The sequence below is a fragment of the Gobius niger genome (assembly GCF_951799975.1).
Source record: "Gobius niger genome assembly, chromosome: 5".
Taxonomy (NCBI): domain Eukaryota; kingdom Metazoa; phylum Chordata; class Actinopteri; order Gobiiformes; family Gobiidae; genus Gobius; species Gobius niger.
Genome location: NC_136856.1, coordinates 2,475,377 through 2,500,428, shown reverse-complemented (window position 1 = coordinate 2,500,428; position 25,052 = coordinate 2,475,377). Strand labels below are relative to the sequence as shown.

The window sequence follows — 25,052 nt, the reverse complement described above, 5'->3', positions numbered from 1 at the left end:
AGTACTTCTTATTTTTCTTCTTCTTTCTTCTCCCAACGTTCTGTTAAAATCTATTAGAAAAACGATCAACTCAACATTGACACATTCAGTCTCTAACGTTTGATCATTTAACTCTTTCAGTAAAATACTTTTGCTTTTGATACATTTTTACTCGGCTAAATGTGCAGCACTGACAATCACTTAGAACAAGATAAATATTCCAGATATAAATACAATGATTTTGAGCTTTGTCGAGGCTGATTTCTTGGTGCATTATAGTAGAAACATCTGGGAAAAACATCGTAATATAATAAAGCAGTGGGACAGGTTTGCAGATGGTTCGTCTGAGGCTTCGAGAGACCGCTCGGATTGAAACTCATATCATCTCAGTTCACAGCTCAGGAGCGGGTTTCCTTCGGGGGCGGATTGTACAGTACATACAATAAATACAGGAAAACCCCTTTTTAAATAAACGGTAATATTAATCATCGACAAAAGCAAACCATGCTACATCAAAAATCCATTTTCCCCCCCAAAAAAAACACAAAGGAAAAGCTCTCAGTCGACTCGCTTTCTCCCCCTAGTGGTTAAGAAAACACAATGGTGCGGCTCGTGTCGGCGAAGCAAACGTCCACGTGAAGTTTATATGCTCGGTAGGTCCTCGTTTTTTTGCATATTCAACCCCGTTATGGCACAGATAGATATGTTCATGGTCATGATATGTTAAATGCTGCTACAGTGTGGTTCAGACACAGAAGAGGCTCATGGCACAGGAGGGACGGGCAGTTCAAGGGAAGGTTTGAGCTTGAGATCACGACAAGAGTCTAATATCAGGTTAACATCGCGAAAAATCCTATTTTAAAATACAAACTCACTCATCTCTGTAGCTTTATACTGAAACTCCCTGTACAGCCTTTTTAATTCTTTAGTAGAGTTGGGCTTAAAGGTCCATAAGTGTATAAATGTGACCCAGATGAGGTAAACATGCTGAAATCAAATATCAACTTTACTCTAATGAGAGATTATTGTCAATTACAAAACCGTTATACAGTAGACCAAAGCTTTGGGTTGCCAGATCCAGTGGCTAAAACCTCAGATATACTATATGTCAGGTTCATTTTGAAGAGCCATGTTTACCTCGCCTGGCCAGCCAGACACTCCGCCTTTTCAAAGAAGAAAATCATTTCCCATTTTACCAGTATCGGTCACTCGTGGGCTGAGAGGCACAAGATACATTGTTTTCTTCTGCTCTTTCTTCTGTTTTAAATAAGAAACAGCTTTGTATTGGCAGACATGAATGTTAGAAAAGGCTTGGCGTTGCTCTAATTGGTTGATGCCGTCTGTCAATCACGGCCACTGGGAAATCGCTGAGATCAGGCTCCCAGACTACATGTCTTTGAGAAACTCTTTTCAGACATCTATCTATCTATCTATCTATCTATCTATCTATCTATCTATCTATCTATCTATCTATCTATCTATCTATCTATACTTGTCAGAATGCACTATTCCTCACAAAGACGTGTATCTGAGATCAGGGCGTGTTTGACGAGCGTATTAACCAATCAGTAAAACCCGATATGTCAATATTTAAGTAAATAAGGTTAATGGCATCCACTAGAAGATCTCAGACAAAAGTGAATGTTCTACATCACCAAAAATGAAGGAATTACCAACTCTGTTCAGATTTTAAAGGAATAAGCCACCATTTATTAATTCTAGTAATATTACTACGCCTTACAATATAGTTTATATAGAAGAAAATCGTCTTAGAGAAGATGTAGAAGGTGCATCTTGTTCAGTACATTTAGGAGTATGATTTACTAGTGATTAATTCAGTGGTGTGTGATCCGAGATTTGATTGGCTGTGAGCAAAGTTCAGGACGGTCCTGCTTTTGAACAGGAGTATGTGGCTGACCAGGCAACCCTTTTTAATACCAATCGTAAGTTTAATAAATATACACAAATAAAAACTCAATAACAAACATTTTAAGCCTAAATAGAGGTTCTCCAGGAAGCGAGGTCCATCCAAAGAGCCGCTCCCCGTGATCCCAAGCTCAAACGGGACGAGGTCACGATGAGATGCATAGATTTAAATGGCGTCAGCGTGAGTCAGGTCTATGGCACTTTTTTTTTTGTTCTTTCAATAAACGCATGAACTGAACTGACCGATGGTGTAGCCCTTCAGTAACCAATCGGACAAACTTCGAATCCCAATCAAAGAAAATGACATTTACACCGGCCAAAAGTGAGTAAATACAACCGCCGTTTTACTGTAAAACCTCAACTTTCTCAAAAAATGTTCTATATATATATATATATATTTCCTTTTTGTAAATAATTGAAAAATAAGTGTATTTATATAATTTCATCAATATTATTAGAATATATAATCGACTAGTACGTTTTAATGCTCGCTTTTTAGGGTTTCCTTTTCAACAGCAAATTCAGACAAATATAAATAAATCAATAAATAACACAAATACATAAATAAAAACACTGCTACATAATTCATCTTTGGTTTTGCTTTGAACCCAATTAAAATCCAATTAAATTATCACTCTTTTTTTGTTAATGAATAAATGATGCTACAATGATCCCAGTTTTCTGCGTTTTTCCATAAAAAACAAATACATAAAACAGTAAAATAAATATAATTAAATAGATTAATTTAAAAACTGTTATTATTATTATTGTTATTATTATTATTACAATTTTCCAGGCTGTAGAAAAAAAAAAAATCTCTGTATTTTTAAAGTTGAGGTGAAGAAGCACTTTGGGATTTTTCCGAGTAAACAAAGACGTGTGGATGCACAATGGTGATGCTACAGCTACACAGTAATAATCAGAGTTAATATAATTCTCTCACTAATATCGATGTGACACGATGAAGCTTTTCGAGGTCATACACGCTGCACAGTTCGGAGACGACGCGGCTGGATTGAAAGCAAGTTGCATAAAAGACTGATCATTGCATAGAGAAGCCTGATGCCAAATCAAACAGCCGAGCGACGGAACGAATGAAGGACGGTCGATGCTACTTTTCATGGCAGTTTTACTCCACGTGAAAAGATGTCTACTGAAACCCAGGGAAATGTCTTTTTATATCAGTATTTATCCAACCAACCTGCCTCATCTTAGCTAAACATTACAAAAGCACTCAATAAATATCTTAAACACGTGAGCAGCTCTGTTTAATATGATGCTGGCAAATGTTAAATTAAATATTCACTATGTTTGAGGCTTAAAATATATATTATTTTGGCAGTAAAATGGCATTAAAGTTACAGACGGCAACGTGTCATGTTAGGAGGCCTGGACTAGCTGAGAGAGAAGAGGTTTTTGGCGTTTTCTGGCGGACTATGATATTTCGCACACACACAGTAAAGCTGAGGTAAAATTGGGTCCTTGTGAAAGTTTTGTCAGAAAATTAAGCATATTGCCCAATAGAAGTGAAAAACAGCCACAAAGCTAGCGGTTAGCACGTAGCATGAAGCTAACGTGAGAACTGTGGTTAGCATTCACTGTTATTTATGTATTTATGGGCTGTTGAACCGTATCTTTATTTGGTAGAAAATAGTCTGGCTGTTTGTTTCCACAGATGCCGTAAGTCTCGGGAAACACGAGAACTTTTAAACATTTGGGCAAAAGAAAAACTGCTCTTGTATCACAGAGCGTAGAAATAAAACAGTGGACAATTCTTACTTAAGTCCATCACATGATAAAACATGGATTAAGCACCTCAACATACATGTGGACAGTTAGCGCGTCGGCTTTTAGAGCCTGCTCAGTGTATTTGTCCTAGAGCCGCTAGCATTAGCCATCAAACATTTCAAATTCTAAAAGATCCAGATGTTTTCAGCTGTTGTCAATCCATCAACCACATTTAGGTCAAAGCCTCATTAGAAAATCATTAACGAATGTACGGACCCTTCGTGATTTTACTTCTACAAACAAGCGTCTGAAAGTGTCCTCTGAGCTAAATGCTAACTCGAGTCCAGTCAAGTTTCTGCTTTTTGTGGCGTCGGATTCACATCCAGTGGCCACTAAACTTCATCTTATAATATGTTAATCAGGGCTGTCAGCTTTTCACCCAACTGTGGAGGGAGACATCGGAGCTGGGCGGCCATTTTGTTTTAGTGTCTCGTACTCGACTGAAATAAGTGTATGCATTTGGTGACTGAACACATCATCACCCAAGAAAATGTGTACAATTCAGATGTGATTTCCTGCATTCTGGTGGATTCTGGATCATGAATAATACTTTTAGCTGGTTTATTTACTGGTGTTAAAGAATTCATTTTCTGGGGCCCCCTTCAAAGTTGGGACCCTTCAGCAAATGCCCAGTGAGCCCCCTTCATTGTTACAGCCCTGATAAAAGGTACAATGAAACAGCATTGTAAATATTTGAGGACAGTCAGTCACATGAAGGTCAGAAACACGTTTAAAACATTCTTTAAACGTTCCCTGATATCACTTTTTAAAACATTTCTATTAGGGGTTGTTTGGATTCTACTTGAGTGTTTTAAGTCGTGTCCTGTTTCTCTGCCTCATGTCAGTCATTCTGCTTATTACCAACAAAAAGCAAGCAGCACATCATTTAGGAAATCTTCTGGAGTATTTTTATAGCATGTTTGAGTATTATTCCTTTTAGTAGCTATCAGAGTCACAAAACGAAAGCTATTTAAACTAGAACAAAACCCTGTGTTATTAACGCCACCTAACATGAGAGTCAAGCAGGTCTGGGCAGATTTTGGCTAAGAAAATGTATCAGTAGAAACGGGCTCAGAGTGAATGAATCCGCTAAGTTTCAGTCGACATTTTGTTTTGTTTTTCACATGGAGCCACGACCAAACTAGATCAACAGCTTTTGTTGTTACTTTCAAACTGTGCAGGACGTCAGCGCGGAGAGGAACTCAAACAGGACGGAGATAGAAGCGCAATGAACGCCATCGAAACTTCTGCTTTCACAGATGCGTCTTTGTACCTCGGAAAGCGCTGCAGCCAAAACAAAAAAACAAACAAAAAACAAGCCACAACAACTCGGCACGTGAGAAAACGCATCCGAACTCAAAAACCAGACGCAGACATGGACACATCGGACACACACAGAAATGTCTCTTGCTCGTTTCGAAGTATCATCATTTTTTTTTTCCATTTTTTTTTCATTTTTTTGTTTTTTTAAGTCACGTGAATGAGCAAAAAGCAGCAAAAACCTCAAATATAAGTTTTCTCTTTAGCAGTTCAAGGTTTTCTGTCGTCGGGGAGAGAGAGAGAAAGAGAAAAAACAGGGAGGGGGGTGGGGGGGGGGGAGGCAGGAACAAAGCGCCGACAAGTGCTCGCAAATACAGAAGCAAATCTAGATAATATAGATCGAGTTTCTTTTATGGAAGCACTGATCCCTTACCGAGAAGGAGCCCCACCGTCCGCCCCTTCGGTCCGCAGATGAGTATAATACAACCTCCGTCGCCGCTCTCCTCTTCTTCAAATATATCTCTATGTCTTTTTAAAATAAAATCCGGCTCTTTTCTGGCGCCTCGTGAAAGTCTACCCCAGAGTCTCGTCCACGTCTCTGAGATAAAAAGTTTGTATCTTTTTGAATATATTGCCACATTCATTTTTCATGCATTTGTCTGCATTGCTATTGCACTGGTTGTTCAGTAGGGGGAGCCAGGGCGTCATGGACGGGGAGAGGAAGAAGGTCGGGTGGGGGTGGGGGCGGGGGGATGGGGGAAATAAAGCGGGGTTTGTAGAATCTGAAAGGATGTTTTCAAGGAGCAAGAAGAGGGAAGTTCGGTGATTTGAAAAAAGGTTTCTGCGGGAGTTTCAGAGAGAATGCATTGCTGAGGAAACAGGAAACAACATTTAACCATTTACATGAATTTTCTGATGTTTTCTAACGGTTTGCATCAGATATTCTGGAACATATAGAGATTTTATGCTGAAATAAGTGTCATTTGCTTGTCTTTTCCATCATTGTTTCTTTGCCACGAAAGCAGGATGTGTTTGTTTATTATAAATGTGTCTAAACTGTGGATCTGCCTCTCGACCAGGGGAGCCCAAAGTGGGAGGGTGCCCTACTTTTGCGCCACATCCGGTTAATACTAACTCTCTCCCATTCATTCTCAATGGTAATGGATGCAGTACACTTTTTGGCCACCAGCGTCAAATTGGGGGCGCTGTTTCACCCCTTTGGCAAAGTTAAGGTGTTTATCGCAGAGCGTTTGTAGCATCAACTTTCACATTTTCCCAACTTTTATTGCAAAGGTCGTTGACGTCAATAAAGGTACATGTTAAGCAGTTACTTATAAAAGACTTGATGCTGAACTGACACTTTCAAAATGATCTAATGTGGCGTTTTCTTTGAGTTAACAAATGAATGAGGTAAAGGCGACTGTAAAACTTGTTTACATTTTGCACTGTATTGCTACAAATGTTGATTTTGTTCAACTAAAACGAGGATTAACATTTGTTTTAATGTAATATGTTATTTGCATAGATAGAATCAAATGCAAATATACATCAAAACTATTATAATTTGCAGATATATGTGTTTCATGCCCCGTGACCCACAGACACTTCTTCATTTAGGCCTCAGGGACAAAAAGTTTGTGCCCCCCTGCTCTAGACCTTACACCAGTGTTTCCCAATCAGAGGTACGATGTCCTCTGGGGGAACTCGAGGACTTAGTTGGGGGTACTTGGAATGATATCACATTTTAAAAAGGTGGATTTGAATGCTGTCTGTGCATTCATTTAAAAGGACAGTCTATTTACTGTATTTTCCAGAGTATAAGTTGCACCAGCTTTGGCTTAGCTGCACCTTTGCCAAGCCTCTCCCGGCACCGTTTACAAACTCGTCTCACTTTCAGCCTGCGATCTGCTTTTTTTGACTTTCTTCATTGCAGTAAGAGATGCAGGAGATACTGGTGCACAAGCCTAGAGCGCCCTCTAGCGGCCGCCAGTGTGAAAACAACAAACATGTGAAATTATATTTTGATATATAAGTCGCACCCCCGGCCAAACTATGAAAAAAAGTGTCACGTATAGTCCGGAAAATACGGTAATTCATATTTATCAGTGAAATGTAGGAATTTGAGGCTGTTTTAACATTATTACTGTTAACTAGTCGTTTTTATTGACTGCTTTATAGATCAGTGGTTCCCAGTCTTTTTTCCCTGAAGCCCCCCCTGCGTGTGCTGTAGTCGCACCCCCCCCAGTCCAAAACTGTGCACCCCAAACATCTAAATAATTACTTGTAAGTATTTATTTCGAACAAATGAACAGGAAGTGGTGAGTTTAATGCACCTGTCGTCCTTTCTCAGCCATATTTGATTATTTTTTAACCATATCATTTGCTGAAAAGTGTATTAAACTCTGGGCCCCCCCCTGCTCTCCCCCCGTGAGGTGGGATTACACAAGAGGTGCACAAGGGATAAAAGTTGGGAACCACTGCTTTCCAAAACTGCACTGGAACACGGGTCATATGTTTCCATGATCGTCCCAAAAGTTCACTTTGAGCAGTGAGAAACTCTGGGTTGTTTTTTTGTCCAATTTGTCCAATTTGTGTCTGGAAACTTCAAAAGCTGTCGTCTGTAGCGAGAGTGTATATCAGTTGTGGACGGTTTCCTCATTGCCAAAACTCCAAGGGCCGAAACTCACAACTGTTTCCCTACAAATATTTGTTTTGTACATCATATATGACCTAATGCGCTGTTTTGATGGGAAATGTGGAAAATATTGACAGTATTTCCTCATTTTAGAGTTCTTTCTCACGTATTTGGTCTCCGGTTATGAAATATTTCTTCAAAATCCTCTTGGGGCCACAGGTTTTTGTCTATTACTGGGTTTCAGGCGACATCACCTCATTCTAAAGGTCTATAATATTTAATGAGGTGGGTGGTTAGTTAAATTATTTTGTTTTTGAGGAGATCATGTGCCCAGTCGATGAGACTAATGATAATTTTTGTAATTCATACATTTTCTTTTTAAATACGGCTTGTGTAATGCAGTTAATAGGAAACACTGGCTCCTCCCCCACTTGCACTGCAAAAAGTAATGAACTAGCTCAGTATAAACATCTCAATTTGAGCATAATAACCCACATTTTAGTTGTTTTGACTAGTTAAGAAGTTCGTCCTGGATTATTTCACTTGTTCTGAGATGTTTCTGACTCGTTTCAATACATTTCGTCCTTATTTCAGGTCATTTTCTTTGCCAATGGGGTCAGAAAACTGGTCTTATCTCATTGGCAATTTTACTTTCTTATTTCAAAGCGAGATTTACCCTAGAACTGGTCTGAAATGTCCTCAAACAAGCAAAGCAAACTTGGTCCGATCAGGAAAAGTGTCTAAATGAGTGAAAACCGCTCAAACCAAGACACATTTCCTCAATTCAGGTCATTTAACACAATGCTTGATATTCACGTTTTGCAGTGTGGGCCCTGTGACATCATCACATTTTAGAACCTGAAAACAACCCCCTCTTGTACTGTAACTCCATGCATTGTCTATAATGAATATGTAGTGTGTGTTATATATATTTCATTTCAGTTTCCCGTGCCCCGTGTGTTTTATCAGCAATGCATCATCTCCCAAACAGTCGCACAAACCTCCCTCCATCCCCGAAACTCCCCGTCCCTTCAGGCTGTGGGCGTCGCACAAAACGCTCCTCTCTTCGCCGCGTTCGGGAGGCCATGGCGGTTTCCAAAAGAAAACGAAAAACAAACAAAAACAGCAGGTTTCGGGGGGGGGAAACAAAGCGGAGATGGCGCCCGCCCGCACCGCCGCTCTACTGCTTGTGTATGTCCTCGCTGCGGATGATCTTGTAGATGATCCAGTAGAAAATGTTAAAAATGAGGAAGACGAGGGGGAAGGCCACGCGGGACACGGTGTCGATGCGCTTGGCCCGGCCGATGAACAGTTTCTTCATCTCCTCGATGGTCTTCTCGGGCGGGGTGGTGGTGGAGGCGGGCGCGTTGTTGTTGTTGCTGCCCTTGATGGCCATGCCGTCTTTGGGCTGCAGGCAGGTGGGGCCCATGCCGTAACCGGGGAAACCGAAGCGGCCCTCGCCCGTCTCGTCCTCCTGAAACACACACAGATATGAGCGGATCGTGTCATTTCACCTTCCTTCTTCTTCTCTCCACTGTGACCGGCTCCAAGACAACCATTAAAATAAGTTACCAGTAAAATAAATAAATAATCATACATTTATACACCTCTCCTGGAGCCGCCACCCTAACGTGGTGGAGGGTTTGAGCCCGAATGATCCTGGAGCTCTGTTGTCGGGGGGTACGGGGACCCCTAGGGGTACTTGAGCACTTAGCAGGGGGTACTTGGAATTATTTCAGATAAAAAAAAGAAGGTGAAACTGAGCAGAATTTCAATATGAATTTCAAAGGAAAGTTAGTTTTCATTATGTTTTTCAGTAAATGGTTGGATTTTGAGAGTATTTTAGCTTAAAGCAGTACTAAGTAACGTGTTTACCTTAATAAATCCTTGTCATAGTCCCTGTGGGGGTAATACAAGTGTTTATGGGATGATTGGGGGGTTTTCCCCTGGTGTCTCTGGCCAGAAAACCATGTTTGCAACTTGACTGCCACCGGTCCGGAGTCACCAATACACACTAATGGAATCACAAAGAAGCTAACATGCTAACGGGCAAAGCTAACTGCGGGCTAACGTCACTTTAAACAGTAGTTACGGTTAATAAGTTAAAAAATCGCAACTTGCTACGACACCTGCAGTTGCGCTTATGGCATCGAGGGGCAAGAGTTACTTAGTACTGCTTTAATTTTGAACACAAAACACTGTTAAATGCTGTATAACATTAATTTAGTTGGTGACTTTGTAATAATATTGGCAAAATCCTCAAGGTAGGGGGTACTCAGAGTATAAATCCACGAGTCAAGGGGTACGCGAGGCAACAAGGGTTGGAAACCACTGCTATAGGTGACGGGTCAGACAGAGAGCGGGTCAGAAGATCCTCATGAGAGACCAACAGGCCCGGTTAGAACCATGAGGCCGTCCTCCTGTGGACCCACCACCTGCAGGGGGCGCCATAAGGGGCTGGTGCAGCTCCAACAGCGGACCCCCACCACCCGGCAACGGACAAGTGGAAGAAAATGGACGGATTTCTCATCATTTAATCATCATTTGGTCACATTTTTCTGCACAAACAGCGCTGGCCCCGCGAGGATCCTGAGCGCATCGTTGTAGATACTTGTAGATTATGGAATTTTGCTTTTATTTATTTATTCTTATAGACATTTATATGGTTAGTCTGGTGTTATGAGTGATTTGCCTCAGGTGCTCTGTGGAGCGGGTCACACTGTTTTTAATGCAGGCTAGCTGATACCATAGACATGCTCTAGCCTAGCGCCACGAAACTCTTCAAATATAAGAACTGCATGAATTACAACAAAAAATATCTCCAGAAATCAGCAACACTCTGGATGACTAGGAAATGAGGCCCTATGTCAAAAATCCTGAAATATCCCTTTAACCCCTTAACTCCCACCTGAACCGAGCACATTTTCTCCAGTTTGGCTTTACCCCAATCCAAAAGCTTCTGGAAAAAAGGTGTGAAAATAGCAACAAAACTGAGACGAAAACAATGATGGAAATGTGACAAAAAAGTGAGAAAACATTGACAAAAAATGAATGAAAATTTTATGAAAAAGTGGCAAAAATGTCACAAGAAATTGACCAAAAATTGACGAAAAAATGACAAAAATGTGACAAAAAATGTGACAAAAAAAGACAAAAATGACAAAAAAAATGTGATGAAAAAATGATAAAAATGTGACAAAAAAAGACAAAAATGTGACAAAAAATGTGACAAAAAAAGACAAAAATGACAAAAAAAATGTGACGAAAAAATGACAAAAATGTGACAAAAAAAGACAAAAATGTGACAAAAAATGTGACAAAAAATGTGACAAAAAATGACAAAAATGTGACAAAAAATGACAAAAATGTGACAAAAAATGACAAAAAATTGACAAAAAATGACAATAAAATTACAAAAATGAGTTGAATACCCAACAAAAAAATGATGAAAAAAAAATCTGATGACATGAGGAAAAAGATCCTCTCGGTTCAGGCGGGAGTTAAGAGGTTAAGTGGTAAAATAAAGAAAACATCCTGTAATATGAAAATTGCCTGTCTGTTTATCCACATCAGAACCCGTGTGCTTGTAAATCTCCTGAGGGGGGGTTGTGGTTTCTAAAGCTAAAGTAAAACCAAAGTTAACCCTGGCCTTGCCACATCAGCAAAAAGATTACTCCTACTCGACTCTTCAAACTTTGTGCCCTAAACTTCCCTCATATTGCATTAAACCCCCCCGTGTCTCCGCCCTGTGTGAAACCACATGAAAGCGGAGTTTGGTTTAAAGAGCAGATCGTATCGCGGCTGCAGAGGATAATGCCTGGAGTCCATCGCCGGAGCCGCTCGTGCTAAACGCTTTGAGGATAATCCTTTTATCAATAAGCGTGAACACAGAGGAGATCGATAACGCGCTGACAGGTATGAAGGTTATGTCCCTCCACAGTCTTCCCTCTCAGTCTGTGAGTCCTATCTGCTCTGTGGAGGTGTGTGGTCCACGCTGTTATCAGCTCCGCTTCAGCACAAAAACAAACAGGCGGCGAGTTATAAACGAGCAGCGGCGCCGGAGCAAAGTGCCCTTCAAAACTTCCAACACGCCCGAGTTTACCGAGCAGATCACGGCCGGAAATAAAAACTTTACCAGCAGATCACGGCAGAGACTTAGGTAAAAACAAATAAAAACTTTACCAGCAGATCACGGCCGAAAATAAAAACTTTACCAGCAGATCACGGCAGAGAGACTTAGATTCAAAAAATAAAAACTTTACCAGCAGATCACGGCCGAGAGACTTAGGTTCAAAAAATAAAAACTTTACCAGCAGATCACGGCCGAGAGACTTAGGTTCAAAAAATAAAAACTTTACCAGCAGATCACGGCCGAGAGACTTAGGTAAAAACATAAAAACTTTACCAGCAGATCACGGCCGAGAGACTTAGGTAAAAACATGAAAATTTTACCAAGCAGATCACGGCAGAGAGACTCAGGTAAAAACAAATAAAAACTTTAACAGCAGATCACGGCAGAGAGACTCAGGTAAAAACATAAAAACTTTACCAGCAGATCACGGCCGAGAGACTTAGGTAAAAACAAATAAAAACTTTACCAGCAGATCACGGCCGAGAGACTTAGGTTCAAAACATAAAAACTTTACCAGCAGATCACGGCAGAGAGACTCAGGTAAAAACAAATAAAAACTTTAGCAGCAGATCACGGCAGAGAGACTCAGGTAAAAACAAATAAAAACTTTAGCAGCAGATCACGGCAGAGAGACTTAGGTAAAAACAAATAAAAACTTTACCAGTCTTTACAGTCTTCTGACGGACTGTGAGCCCGACGGCCGCAGGAAAATAATGACTTTCATTAATAGAACCTCAAGGACTCACAGAATATTTCAACACAGTAACACATGTCAGCCTTTCTTTGTTCCCAGTACAAGAGCAAACAGCTACGGCTTTATCCAAATCTATCTTGGTAAAAATGGTCCAAATAACAACAAAAGCAAGCCGCAAACAAGGATGAAAATGCATTAAACGTTGTTGAGTTTTTGTTGAGTTTTTGTTAATTTTTGTTGAGTTGCAACAAATGCCCCCTCCTGGAGCCGCCACCTTAACGTGGTGGAGGGGTTTGAGCACCTGAGTGATCCTGGAGCTCTGTTGTCGGGGCTTCGTGCTCCTGTAGGGTCTCCAGGGCAAACAGGTCCTATAGGTGACGGGTCAGACACAGAGCGGGTCAGAAGCCCCTTATGAGAGACCAACAGGCCCGGTTAGAGCCACGAGGCTGTCCTTCTGTGGACCCACCACCTGCAGGGGGCGACATAAGGGGCTGGTGCAATGTGATTTGGGCAGCTCCAACAGCCCCCACGACCCGGAAACGGAAAAGTGGAAGAAAATGGATGGATGGATGGATGCAACAAAAGAGCGAAGAAACTGTGGCGAAAAGGCAACAAAAAGGCCAAAAAAATGCAGCAACAATGTGAGGAAAAAGCTCCTTTGAGATGAGTTTCGTAGAGCTTTAAACGTCCTTAACCCCTTAACACCCACCTGAACCGAGCACATTTTCTCCAGCTTTACCCCAATTCAAAAGCTTCTGGAAAAACGGTGTGAAAATAGCAACAAAACTGAGACGAAAACAATGATGGAAATGTGAAAAAAGTGAGAAAAAATTTATGAAAAATTGAGAAAAAATGGACGAAAAAGTGACAAAAAATGGACAAAAAAGTGATACGAATTTGACAAAAAAATGCGAATAATTTGACGAAAAAGTCACAAAAATGTGACAAAAATTAGATTCCTGCCCAAGAAAAAAAGTGATGAAAAAAAATCTGATGATGTGAGGAAAAAGATCAATTTAGTTTTGTAGGTCTTAGCTTTCAAATGAGGTGTTACACTGGCCTACAGGATTTGGGTAAAGCTGAACAGGAGAAAATGCTCTCGGTTCAGGCGGGAGTTAAGAGGTTAAGCGATGTCTTTTTGAATGTTTTCATCACCTGGCCACGCCCCTCCCTGCCCTCCACACTGTTCAGCCCACACGCTGCTCTGATTGCATTTAACGAGCTACGGAAATCTCATTCATCTTCATTCATCCACATAAATAAGATCTGTACAAAGTAAATATTTAGAGATTTACATCTAACTTTCATGAAAGTCTTTATAAATACTAGTCTTTAAACACACCTGATGCATGAAAGTCCCTTTTATTTGTACGTTTAGAACATAATAATTCCATTTAGAACTAAGTTTACAGCACAGAACTTTTTTTCCCCACAACCCTTGAACGCCTCAGCCTCTCCTCTGGTGCTGCTTTGCTTTGTGAGGGGAAACAAGGAGGAAAAAAGGGGAAACAAGGAGGAAAAAAGGGGAAACAAGGAGGAAAAAGACCTGAGGCTCCAGTAGATACTGAGCAGGTCGCTCACATGTTTGTCAGGTCACCATCTGTTTGTAAACCTCCGTCATGATGCTAAACTGTTAGATGCTAGCTGTTAGCCGCTAACTGTTGGCCACAAACTGTTAGCCGCTAGCTGCTGCTGAGTCTTCTGGTGTTGGGGGGTGCTGTGAGGTGAGGTCATGGATCTATTATAATAAATGGGTGAGGGAGGAGCAGCGCTGGTCTCCTTCTACAGTCTGAGTGTGGAGCACATGGTGGCGCCTCTAGTGGAGCTTGTTGGTAATGCATCGATGCTGGACCGGTCACTTAGAGCAGCTTTAAAACTGCTACATTTAAACTAAATTATGTTAATTCTACAAATATTTTTGGTGTATTTACGAGCGTGAGTTTAATTTTAAACCTCCCTAATGCTTTGGGCCCCATAGTGCCTGACAGCGGCCCTGGAGACGCTTCAGGGGCCACTGAGTTTGTCTTTGTTATATTTCAGGCTCTTGTCCGCTGGTTCTTTGGCTGTTTTTATTTACACCTTTATTCCTTTTAATGGAGGAGTCGTGTTCTCAAACTCAGCAAAGACCCATTTGTCTTCAGCGAACTATCAGCAGCTAAACCCAGCACATTTTCTCCAGTTTGGCTTTACCCAAATCTAACGGTGTAATGCGACATCACAGCGAGGAAAACACAGAAGTGGTTTATCACAGTATTTATCATTAACATGTTGTTGAACACAGAGTCTCTAATGCTGAACTTTCCTCCTGATTGTTTTGAATCTCCATCTCCTGTTTTCCGCCGGAGCCGGAGTCTGAGCCGTGAACAGTGAGCTGGAGTTTATCAGCAGGAGAGCGGTGCATTGTGGGTAGAGTGTGATCAGCAGAGAGCAGCCGGAGCGAGTTAACGACCGCCGCAAACCTCTGCAGCGGCAACAAATCACCCACAGGAGGAGCCTGCCCCCCCCCTCATACCGGCCTGGAGGAGGGGGGGCACTGTGCCCCGTCACACCGGCCTGGAGGAGGGGGGCACTGTGCCCCCTCACACCGGCCTGGAGGAGGGGGGCACTGTGCCCCCTCACACCGGCCTGGAGGAGGGGGGCACTGTGCCCCCTCACACCGGCCTGGAGGAGGGGGGGCACTCTGCCCCGTCACACCGGCCTGGAGGAGGGGGGCACTGTGCCCCGTCACACCGGCCTGGAGGAGGGGGGGCACTCTGCCCCGTCACACCGGCCTGGAGGAGGGGGGGCACTCTGCCCCGTCACACCGTACACCATTTTTGTATTATATTTGCCCCCATTTTTTCTTGTTTTCCCACATTTTTCCCCATTATTTTTGCTCATTTTTTTATTACTACTAATGTTTTCTCTATTCCCCATTTTCACCCAAATTAATCCCCATTTTTCACACATTTACTGATGAACCTCATATTGTAAATGTGCAGATCTAATAATATATGAGATATATGATATAGACTCGTTACATGCAAAGTGAGATTTGTAGCCTTTATTTGTTATAATTTAGATGATTATGGTTTCCAGTCAGTGAGATTATTAATTTGTTTTTTTTACAAATGAGTCATAATCATTTTTACTTTTTCATGATATTCTAGTTACATGAAGAGCGCCTGTAAAACCAGGAAACAGAACATTTACGTGTGGAAGATCTGCACATTTACAACATGAGGTTCATCCCCAATGTCAAGAAATGTGCGAAAAATGAGGAATAATTTGGGTGAAAATGGGGGAATAGAGAAAATATTAGTGGTAAAAAAAAAAAGCAAAAATAAGAGGAAAAAAATGTACAAAAAAAATATACAAAAATTGGGAGAAATGAGGCAAACATTGGGCAAAAATGAAAAAAAAAAGAAAAAAAAAAAGGGGGAAATTATTTCTTTGAGCTGACGCTGGACCAACAGCATCAAATCTTGATCTAAAGAGAGCGACAGCAGTGAATGCACTGAGGAAAAAGATCAGTTTAGAACAGTTTTGTAGGTCTTAGCTTTCAAATGAGGCTCCAGTGGAGAGGCTTTTAGATTTGTGTAAAACTGAACTGGAGGAAATGCCCTCAGTTAAGAGGGGAAGATGCCTGTAACTCTGACCCGTGTGAACCGGCTCTGTCCGGGTTTGATTGTTTCCGCGGTGACAGAGCGGGTGCATGTGTGCCTCCCTGATAACCGCTCTGCCACAGCGTCCTGCACATTAATCACCGAGGCCGGGCAGAGTGGGAGGTCTGTGTTTGGAGCGTGAGTGAAGGGCGAGCGGCGCCTCCGCAGACCTGTCCGAGGAGCCGCCTTAATGGGACAGATGGGGGTTACCGCGGCAACAAGGACACGGCGCTGGAACCGGACCAGCACCTGGATTACACGCGTGTTTACAGATATACCTGAGGTCCTGTGAACAACGCTGGGTTTGTTTTTACGGCATGACGGCCTCTAGGGGGCGCTGCAGCAGGAGGTGGACGAGATGAAGCACCGAGGAAGACGGGAGTTTATCATTTTGCAAAGATGGAGGCGGCGATCAGTGACTTCTCTGCTGGGCTAATGCATTGTTTGTTTCTTTAACCAGGCGTGTGGTGCAGGTGGTGGAGCGGGTCGTCCCATGATCGGAGGGTCCATGATGGACTTCAGGAGGAAGACACTACCGCACACACCGTTGGACATCCAGGGGGAAGACACTGAGGACACTGAGGAGGTGGACAGTTTCAAGCACCTGGGTGTTCACCTCAACAATGAACTGGACCAATGCCCTGAACAAGAAGGGCCAGAGTCGCCTCCACCTTCTGAGGAGCCTGAAGTCCTTCTGAGGAGCCTGAGGTCCTTCTGAGGAGCCTGAGGACCTTCTGAGGAGACTGAGGACCTTCTGAGGAGACTGAGGTCCTTCAGAGGAGCCTGAAGTCCTTCTGAGGAGCCTGAGGTCCTTCAGAGGAGCCTGAGCGTGTTTGGTCCTCAGCTTGACTTCGTGTGGATAGGACCTTTAACTATGTGTAAGATCTTTGTGAGTGAAACATGACTTACATCACACTTGATGTTCCTAATCCTAACCTTGAGCCCCTGATCAAAGAGGACAAAAGGTTAAAGGGATATTTCAGGATTTTTGACACAGGGCCTCATTTCACCAGAGGGTTGTTGATTTCTGGAAATATATATATTTTTAAATTCATGCAGTCCTTATATTTGAAGAGTTTAGCAGTGCTAGGCTAGTGCATGTCTATGGTAACTAGTAGCCTGCATTAAAAACAGTCTGATCCACAGTGCACCTGAGGCAAATCACTTCTAACACCAGACTAACCACATAAACGTCTGTGTCGACTGAATAATGTTTTCAAAGAACTTATATTTGAGCAGCTTCCTGGTTGTAGCTACGCAGCGGCGGAGTGATCTGCTCGGTTACCGGATCTACAGTAGTTTGTTTACCTGCGGCCGCTTTACTACAGGTGGAATTCACAAAGGAGCTTTCTGCAAATCAGATATGGCAACGTTTGGAGGACGAGCCCATGATTATGAAGAGGTTTTTAAGGCAGGCTACTAGTTACCATAGACATGCACTAGCCTAGCACTAGCCTAGCACCACAACTCTTCAAATATAAGGACTATATAGCAAACAGACCAAGTATTTCATTACAGCGGAAAGTTTACAAAGTGCACAAAGGCGTGTGTGTCTCTGAAGGGACTGGTTTTGGTCCAATAAGTCCTATTATCTTCTGCACCGACGCCCCTGGAGACTGAGTGTGGACCACCAGCTCTGCAGAGGAAGATGCTGCCCAAAGCAAAAGCCAAATGACCCCCCCCCCCCGCGCCCTCGGACTCCACTGTGCAGCTTTAATTAGCCCTGAGATGAATGGGCGACGCAGAACCACGCCTGCCAGCTCCACCTCCACTAAGAGGAGCCGTGTTCTTCATTTACAGGTGATTCATCTGTGCTGAGAGGGAAACGAAGCTTCTCTCTCGGCTTCAGTCGTTCTGTTTCTGCTTCTGTTTCAGACACTTTACAGTTACAGTGTTTAAATGGAGATGTGCGATGATTGAACTCCCGTAAAAGCACAAGCCTCGTTTTCCAGATGCTGATTCGGCAAATTTGAAGTCACTTTTTGCAAGTGTTTCGGGCAAAATATTCAGCAATAAAAGACTTTGGGCCTTAAAGTCTCACCTGGAAACAATTAATGGCCCAGTTTTCACAATAAAGTTTTGCGCAGAGTCAGAGTTCCTCCATAGATCGATGTGGGGCAGTGTTTTCAGCCCTTTAACCTCTTAACTCCCGCCTGAACCGAGAGGATCTTTTTCCATAATTTTTTTATTGGGTGTTCAACTCATTTTTGTAACTTTTTTGTCTTTTTTTGACACATTTTTGTATTTTTTTTGTCATTCTTTTGTAATTTTACTGTCAAATTTTTATCACATTTTTGAAATTTTTTTGTCACATTTTTTATTAAATTTTCGTCATTTTTTTGTCACATTTTTGTCATTTTTTTTAATCAATTTTTTGTCAAAAAAAGTGACGAAAAATTGATGAAAAAGTGGCAAAAATGTCACAAAAATGTCACAAGAAATTGTCACATTTCCATCATTGTTTTCGTCTCAGTTTTGTTGCTATTTTCACACCTTTTTTCCAGAAGCTTTTGGATTGGGGTAAAGCCAAACTGGAGAAAATGTGCTCGGTTCAGGTGGGGGGTAAGGGGTTCAGTGTTAGTCTCAGGGCGTTTTCACACAGGCTCCAGTTAGGACGACTAAACAGCGGAGTCTCTGGAGCAGCTCTGTTTGCACTAAGAAAAGAAGGACCCCGCGCTGCACCAGGACGTTTGGATTCCTGCTCTGAGGAACAACCTGGACCAGCTGCTCCACACGGGCTCCTGCAGGTGAACGAGGGTAAAGTGAAGACTCTTCTGAAAATTCTGTTTCCACCTCCAGTCTTTCACCTCTTAACACAAACACATTTCTCCTGTTTTCTCTGGGTATCCAGGCATTTCCCCAATCTAAAAGCTCCCTGGATGAAGTGTCAACATAGCGGCAAAAACGAGACGTAATGATAATGAAAAAGTGACAAAGAAGAGACAAAAAAGAGACGAAAATGCAGCTAAAAAGCAACAAAAAAATGGAACAAAATCCCCTTTGTGGTTCTTCATCATCACTGTTATTCTCCGGTCGAGAGGAAGAGTGAGGCAACTACTTTTATGAACATGTGGGATGATGTGAATAATAATAACAGTTATTATTATGCAGTGTGAGATCGAGCCATGACGGACCTGTGTCTGATGCAGTGGTTCTCAAAGTGGGGGGTTGGGACCCCTCGGAGGTCGCGAGGCCTTGGGTGGGGGAACCCTATCTGACTTCAAGAAGAAAAAAAAAGAAAACTGCTCCTGTTTATTAGGGTTGGGACGATCCATTGTTGTCACGATGTGATACATGTCACGATACAATAAGTCATTATGATTTATTATGTTTACTTTAAACTTTGTAAAAACAAAACTGTCATGTGTCCAAAGTTTATAAACCCAAAGCCATTTGCACTTTTGGGTGTAACGTATTACAAAAGTAACGAGCTACACAAATATATGACTTTTTTCACTAACTAAGGAACATAACAGATTAGTTCCACAAAGTACAGGAGTACATTAGTCGTTACATTTCAAGTACCGTGAGTTACCAGAGCTTTTAAATGTATGAACGGAGAAATGCCAAACTCCCCCGAATAAAAGGCACCAGATCAGGCTGGAGACCGGAGGAAGAGTCTGTGGTTAATGTGTCAAAACAAAACAAAACACGAGAGAACGGGGGAAGTGAAGGAAACGGAAATCTCTGACTCAAAGTAACTCAAAGTAACTCAAAGTAACTCAAAGTAGTGTAACTCAGCTACGTTTTGAAACAGTAATATGTAATACAAACATATTACATTATATTAAAGCTGTAATTACTCATATTATAGAATATACTACAATCCTTAAGTAACTTGCCCAAAACTGGCCATTTGACACTTTTTGAAGTGTTAAAGGAATAAGCCACCGTTTTTACATACTGAGATATGTTCTTACCTAGCCTTAGTCGAGTTAATATATCCCCGTCTGGTCTTTGTCCGTGCGCTCTGTCACGCAAACGGAGCACATACGCAGCCTCTCCCACATGTCATATAGCTCCAAAAAAGCTCACGATAGAAGCTACCAAGCTCTTCCACGTGTTCCCTATTTAAATAAAGTTACGTGAAGTGTTTTCATGCGAAGTATATTTACACAGAAATGTAGCATGTCGATTTTATAAGCAAATAAGAAGGGGGACTATATTGTGAGGCGTAATGATACAGGAGCACAGCGTCCGCGCAGTAACTCCTAAAGACTTCCCCGCTCACTTCCGTCAATAGAAGCTGCGTGACTTATGTAAAAAAGCTGTTACGGCAAAACTAAGGAGTGCAGGATAAAACCGTATTGCGATACTTGAAAAAGTTGGTATCAGATATTTTGTCCCAGCCCGACTGTTTACAGTATATTTTTGAGTGGAAAACAGTGTATATTTTGTTAAATTCATTCACATTTTAAAAATAAACTGTTCAAATACATATGAACATATGAAAGTGTTTCTCTATAGTAACATAAGAGGTCCCGCTTTGGGAACCTCTGGTCAGATGTGCAGGAGCGTCAGACACTTTTCACTGGGGGAGATCCAACCAGGAGCTTTGGAATAAACAAAAACAACAGAAAAATGGAATAAACTCTGAATAAAGTGCCTTTATCTGGTTTATTTCTGTTTAAAAGTGAGTGAGGAATATTACGAACGCTCTGATGAACCACTTTCTCTCATTTGCATCTCATTAACATAAACTCATCGTCTTCCTTAATGAAAACAACAAGTAATAACTGTAGTTTTTTACTCCCACTTGACTGACATAATAATGACTGAAACTGAATCTACATTTCCTTGATAATTGTTTTTACAACTCGAGTTTGTCGTGAATATAAAAAAGCTGGATTAAAACACTTCCGTTCTGGCTGAAACAGTTTGCACTAAAACAGCCTCTTCACATCAAAACAAACTCTGTGTAAATGTTTCCTCCTCCCTGTTCTCGCCTTAATAAAAACATAATGTAGGCCAGTTATTTCTGAGGCTCCGTTTCCCAGAATAGGCCGATCCAAACGTCTATAGACACAACACTTATTTAAATAAAAGGTCTCTGATCACAGACGGACTGAGGAGCGCTGCTCTGAGCGGCCAGTGGGGGGCGCTGGTGCACTGCTGCAGGGACAGAGTGTGTGCCAACAGCAGAGTGAAGGTATGTGGATGTTGTCGGGGAATCGAGGGGTTTAAAGACGACCTAAAGCAGGACGAGGAGCAGCACAGACTAAAACACAGATCTCAGAGATGTTTCAGAACATGAGAGGTTTTACACCACAGGGTTCGGAGGAGGTGATGTTCTGTTTGAAGACGTCATGTGGCCGTTTTGATGCCCTGCAGGAACCGATAACGTCGTGTGGCGTTCATGACTGACCCAAGCACCTGGGGTTTGGCTTGATTCCTCTTTGTCATTTGAAACACACACACACGCTCTGCTCACCAAATGCATGAATGGCTTTGTTTATGGTAATAGAGCTCCACAGTCCCGCCCCTTTGCAGTCCTGTTGCTCTGGAAGCAAAAAATCCCCGTCTACACGACCGTCGATTTCCCAAAAATTCAAATATTAAGAGTTTAACGTCACCGCAAAAGCTGATCAGCTCTGTAGCAATTCGTGACCATAAAATGTTTGATTTCAATCCAAAAAGAAGACGACATGTTGAAGAAAAGGCAAAGGTACAAGGCTGTGACGTCATTCACTTCCTGACTATAGAAACTCCGTATCCCAAGAACCATTGGGACATCGCGCCCGCTGGTCAAGGCAACCAGGTTTTCAGCAAACACGGCCAGTTTCTGTTACCTTGCAGACAAAAGTTCTATATTATTTCACTATTAAACAATCTGAATCCTGCTAATTGGAATAAAAATGATGGTGGTTCGTTTAATTGGATCGTTGGGAAATTTTTTTTGATCCATCTGACGTTTTTCTTACTCTCAGTGGATGGATAAAACGTCGACTATCTGCCTGCATTATGTTTGAATACATTGTTTATAATATGTCGTCTACATTACAATAAATAAACACATGTGGGAACGTGAAGCTCCACCAATCAAAAGCCTTGTAGTAGGTCATGGGACTCCCGAGCTTTCTGGGTAATGTAGTTCTAGGACGAAGGCTCGCAGTTAAACTAGATGGATCTCAGACGTGCTTTTTTCACCTGCGTCTGACTCTGCGGTCGCTTTAGAACCACAGAGCTGGATTCAGTTACGGAGTTAAAGACTTTATTTCAAATCAATACGGTCTCAAAGCGAGGGGAGTTTTACTTCCGGACCGGAGAGGAGGCAGGACTGTGGAGAGGAGGCAGGACTGTGGAGAGGAGGCGGGACTGTGGAGAGGAGGCGGGACTGTGGAGAGGAGGCGGGACTGTGGAGAGGAGGCGGGACTGTGGAGAGGAGGCAGGACTGTGGAGAGGAGGCGGGACTGTGGAGAGGAGGCGGGACTGTGGAGAGGAGGCGGGACTGTGGAGAGGAGGCAGGACTGTGGAGAGGAGGCGGGACTGTGGAGAGGAGGCGGGACTGTGGAGAGGAGGCGGGACTGTGGAGAGGAGGAGGGACTGTGGAGAGGAGGCGGGACTGTGGAGAGGAGGCGGGACTGTGGAGAGGAGGCGGGACTGTGGAGAGGAGGCGGGACTGTGGAGAGGAGGCGGGACTGTGGAGAGGAGGCGGGACTGTGGAGAGGAGGCGGGACTGTGGAGAGGAGGAGGGACTGTGGAGAGGAGGCGGGACTGTGGAGAGGAGGAGGGACTGTGGAGAGGAGGCGGGACTGTGGAGAGGAGGCGGGACTGTGGAGAGGAGGCGGGACTGTGGAGAGGAGGCGGGACTGTGGAGAGGAGGCGGGACTGTGGAGAGGAGGCGGGACTGTGGAGCTCTATAAGGCGTCTTTCACAGATACAGCTTTAGTTCCAAACGCTCTGAGGAAGCCTTACGCTGAAACGGGTTAACGGGTTTACTCAATGTTGAAAAGAAATATGTGAGTACTTCTGTCTGGATATATAAACTACTGATGTGCTGTGTGTGTTAGCGTGTGTGTTAGCGTGTGTGTTAGCGTGCATGTTAGCGTGTGTGTTAGCATGTGTGTGTTAGTGTGTGTGTTAGCATGTCTGTTAGTGTGTGTGTTAGAGTGTGTGTTAGCGTGCGTCTTAGCGTGTGTGTTAGCGTGTGTGTTAGCGTGTGTGTTAGCGTGTGTGTTTGCATGTGTGTTAGCGTGTGTGTTAGCATGTGTGTGTTAGTGTGTGTGTTAGCATGTGTGTTAGCATGTCTGTTAGTGTGTGTGTTAGAGTGTGTGTTAGCGTGTGTGTGTTAGCGTGTGTGTGTTAGCGTGTGTGTTAGCGTGTGTGTTAGCATGTGTGTGTTAGCGTGTGTGTGTTAGCGTGTGTGTTAGCGTGTGTGTTAGCATGTGTGTGTTAGCGTGTGTGTGTTAGCATGTGTGTTAGCATGTCTGTTAGTGTGTGTGTTAGAGTGTGTGTGTTAGTGTGTGTGTTAGAGTGTGTGTTAGCGTGTGTGTGTTAGCGTGTGTGTTAGCGTGTGTGTTAGCATGTGTGTGTTAGCATGTGTGTGTTAGTGTGTGTGTTAGCATGTCTGTTAGTGTGTGTGTTAGAGTGTGTGTTAGCGTGCGTCTTAGCGTGTGTGTTAGCGTGTGTGTTAGCGTGTGTGTTAGCGTGTGTGTTTGCATGTGTGTTAGCGTGTGTGTTAGCATGTGTGTGTTAGTGTGTGTGTTAGCATGTGTGTTAGCATGTCTGTTAGTGTGTGTGTTAGAGTGTGTGTTAGCGTGTGTGTGTTAGCGTGTGTGTGTTAGCGTGTGTGTTAGCGTGTGTGTTAGCATGTGTGTGTTAGCGTGTGTGTGTTAGCATGTGTGTTAGCATGTCTGTTAGTGTGTGTGTTAGAGTGTGTGTGTTAGTGTGTGTGTTAGAGTGTGTGTTAGCGTGTGTGTGTTAGCGTGTGTGTTAGCGTGTGTGTTAGCATGTGTGTGTTAGCATGTCTGTTAGTGTGTGTGTTAGAGTGTGTGTTAGCGTGCGTCTTAGCGTGTGTGTTAGCGTGTGTGTTAGCGTGTGTGTTAGCGTGTGTGTTAGAGTGTGTGTTAGCGTGTGTGTGTTAGCGTGTGTGTTAGTGTGTGTGTTAGCATGTGTGTGTTAGCATGTCTGTTAGTGTGTGTGTTAGAGTGTGTGTTAGCGTGCGTCTTAGCGTGTGTGTTAGCGTGTGTGTTAGCGTGTGTGTTAGCGTGTGTGTTTGCATGTGTGTTAGCGTGTGTGTTAGAGTGTGTTAGCATGTGTGTTAGCGTGTGTGTTAGCATGTGTGTTAGCGTGTGTGTTAGCATGTGTGTGTTAGCATGTCTGTTAGTGTGTGTGTTAGAGTGTGTGTTAGCGTGCGTCTTAGCGTGTGTGTTAGCGTGTGTGTTAGCGTGTGTGTTAGAGTGTGTGTTAGCGTGCGTCTTAGCGTGTGTGTTAGCGTGTGTGTTAGCGTGTGTGTTTGCATGTGTGTTAGCGTGTGTGTTAGAGTGTGTTAGCATGTGTGTTAGCATGTGTGTTAGCGTGTGCGTCTTAGCGTGTGTGTTAGCGTGTGTGTTAGAGTGTGTTAGCATGTGTGTTAGCGTGTGTGTTAGCGTGTGTGTTAGCATGTGTGTTAGCATGTGTGTTAGCGTGTGTGTTAGCGTGAGTGTTAGCATGTGTGTTAGCGTGTGTGTTAGCGTTTGTGTTAGCGTGTGTGTTGGCGTGTGTGTTAGCGTGTGTGTTAGCATGTGTGTTAGTGTGTGTGTTAGCGTGTGTGTTAGCGTGTGTGTTAGCGTGTGTGTTAGCGTGTGTGTTAGCATGTGTGTTAGCGTGTGTGTTAGCCATTAATGAAGCAACTCCTTATAACTGCAGTGTGAAGTAACTTCCCTTATTACTGTGGTATTTATATTTCTACGACTGCTAATGTTGCATGAGCGGAGAGAGGGGGCGGAGTTAACTGAATCCAAGCGTCCTGTCTTCCGGGTTTGCAAAATACCTCCAGAAAATACTTATATTTCT

General features: G+C 42.9%; 1 protein-coding gene and 1 long non-coding RNA gene across 4 annotated transcripts in view; both read right to left on the bottom strand.

Moving 5' to 3' along the window:
* LOC306962939 overlaps positions 1–25,052 on the bottom strand; it is a 935,443-nt gene that overhangs the window by 108,391 nt on the left and 802,000 nt on the right. The window lies entirely within an intron of this gene.
* glra1 (glycine receptor, alpha 1) overlaps positions 8,544–25,052 on the bottom strand; it is a 239,011-nt gene continuing 222,502 nt past the window's right edge. For all 3 annotated transcript variants that reach the window (XM_079556253.1, XM_079556251.1, XM_079556252.1), the window contains one exon: positions 8,544–9,062. In XM_079556253.1, the coding sequence (XP_079412379.1) occupies positions 8,769–9,062 (294 nt within the window). In that variant the 3' untranslated portion in view covers positions 8,544–8,768. The remainder of the gene's footprint in view (positions 9,063–25,052) is intronic.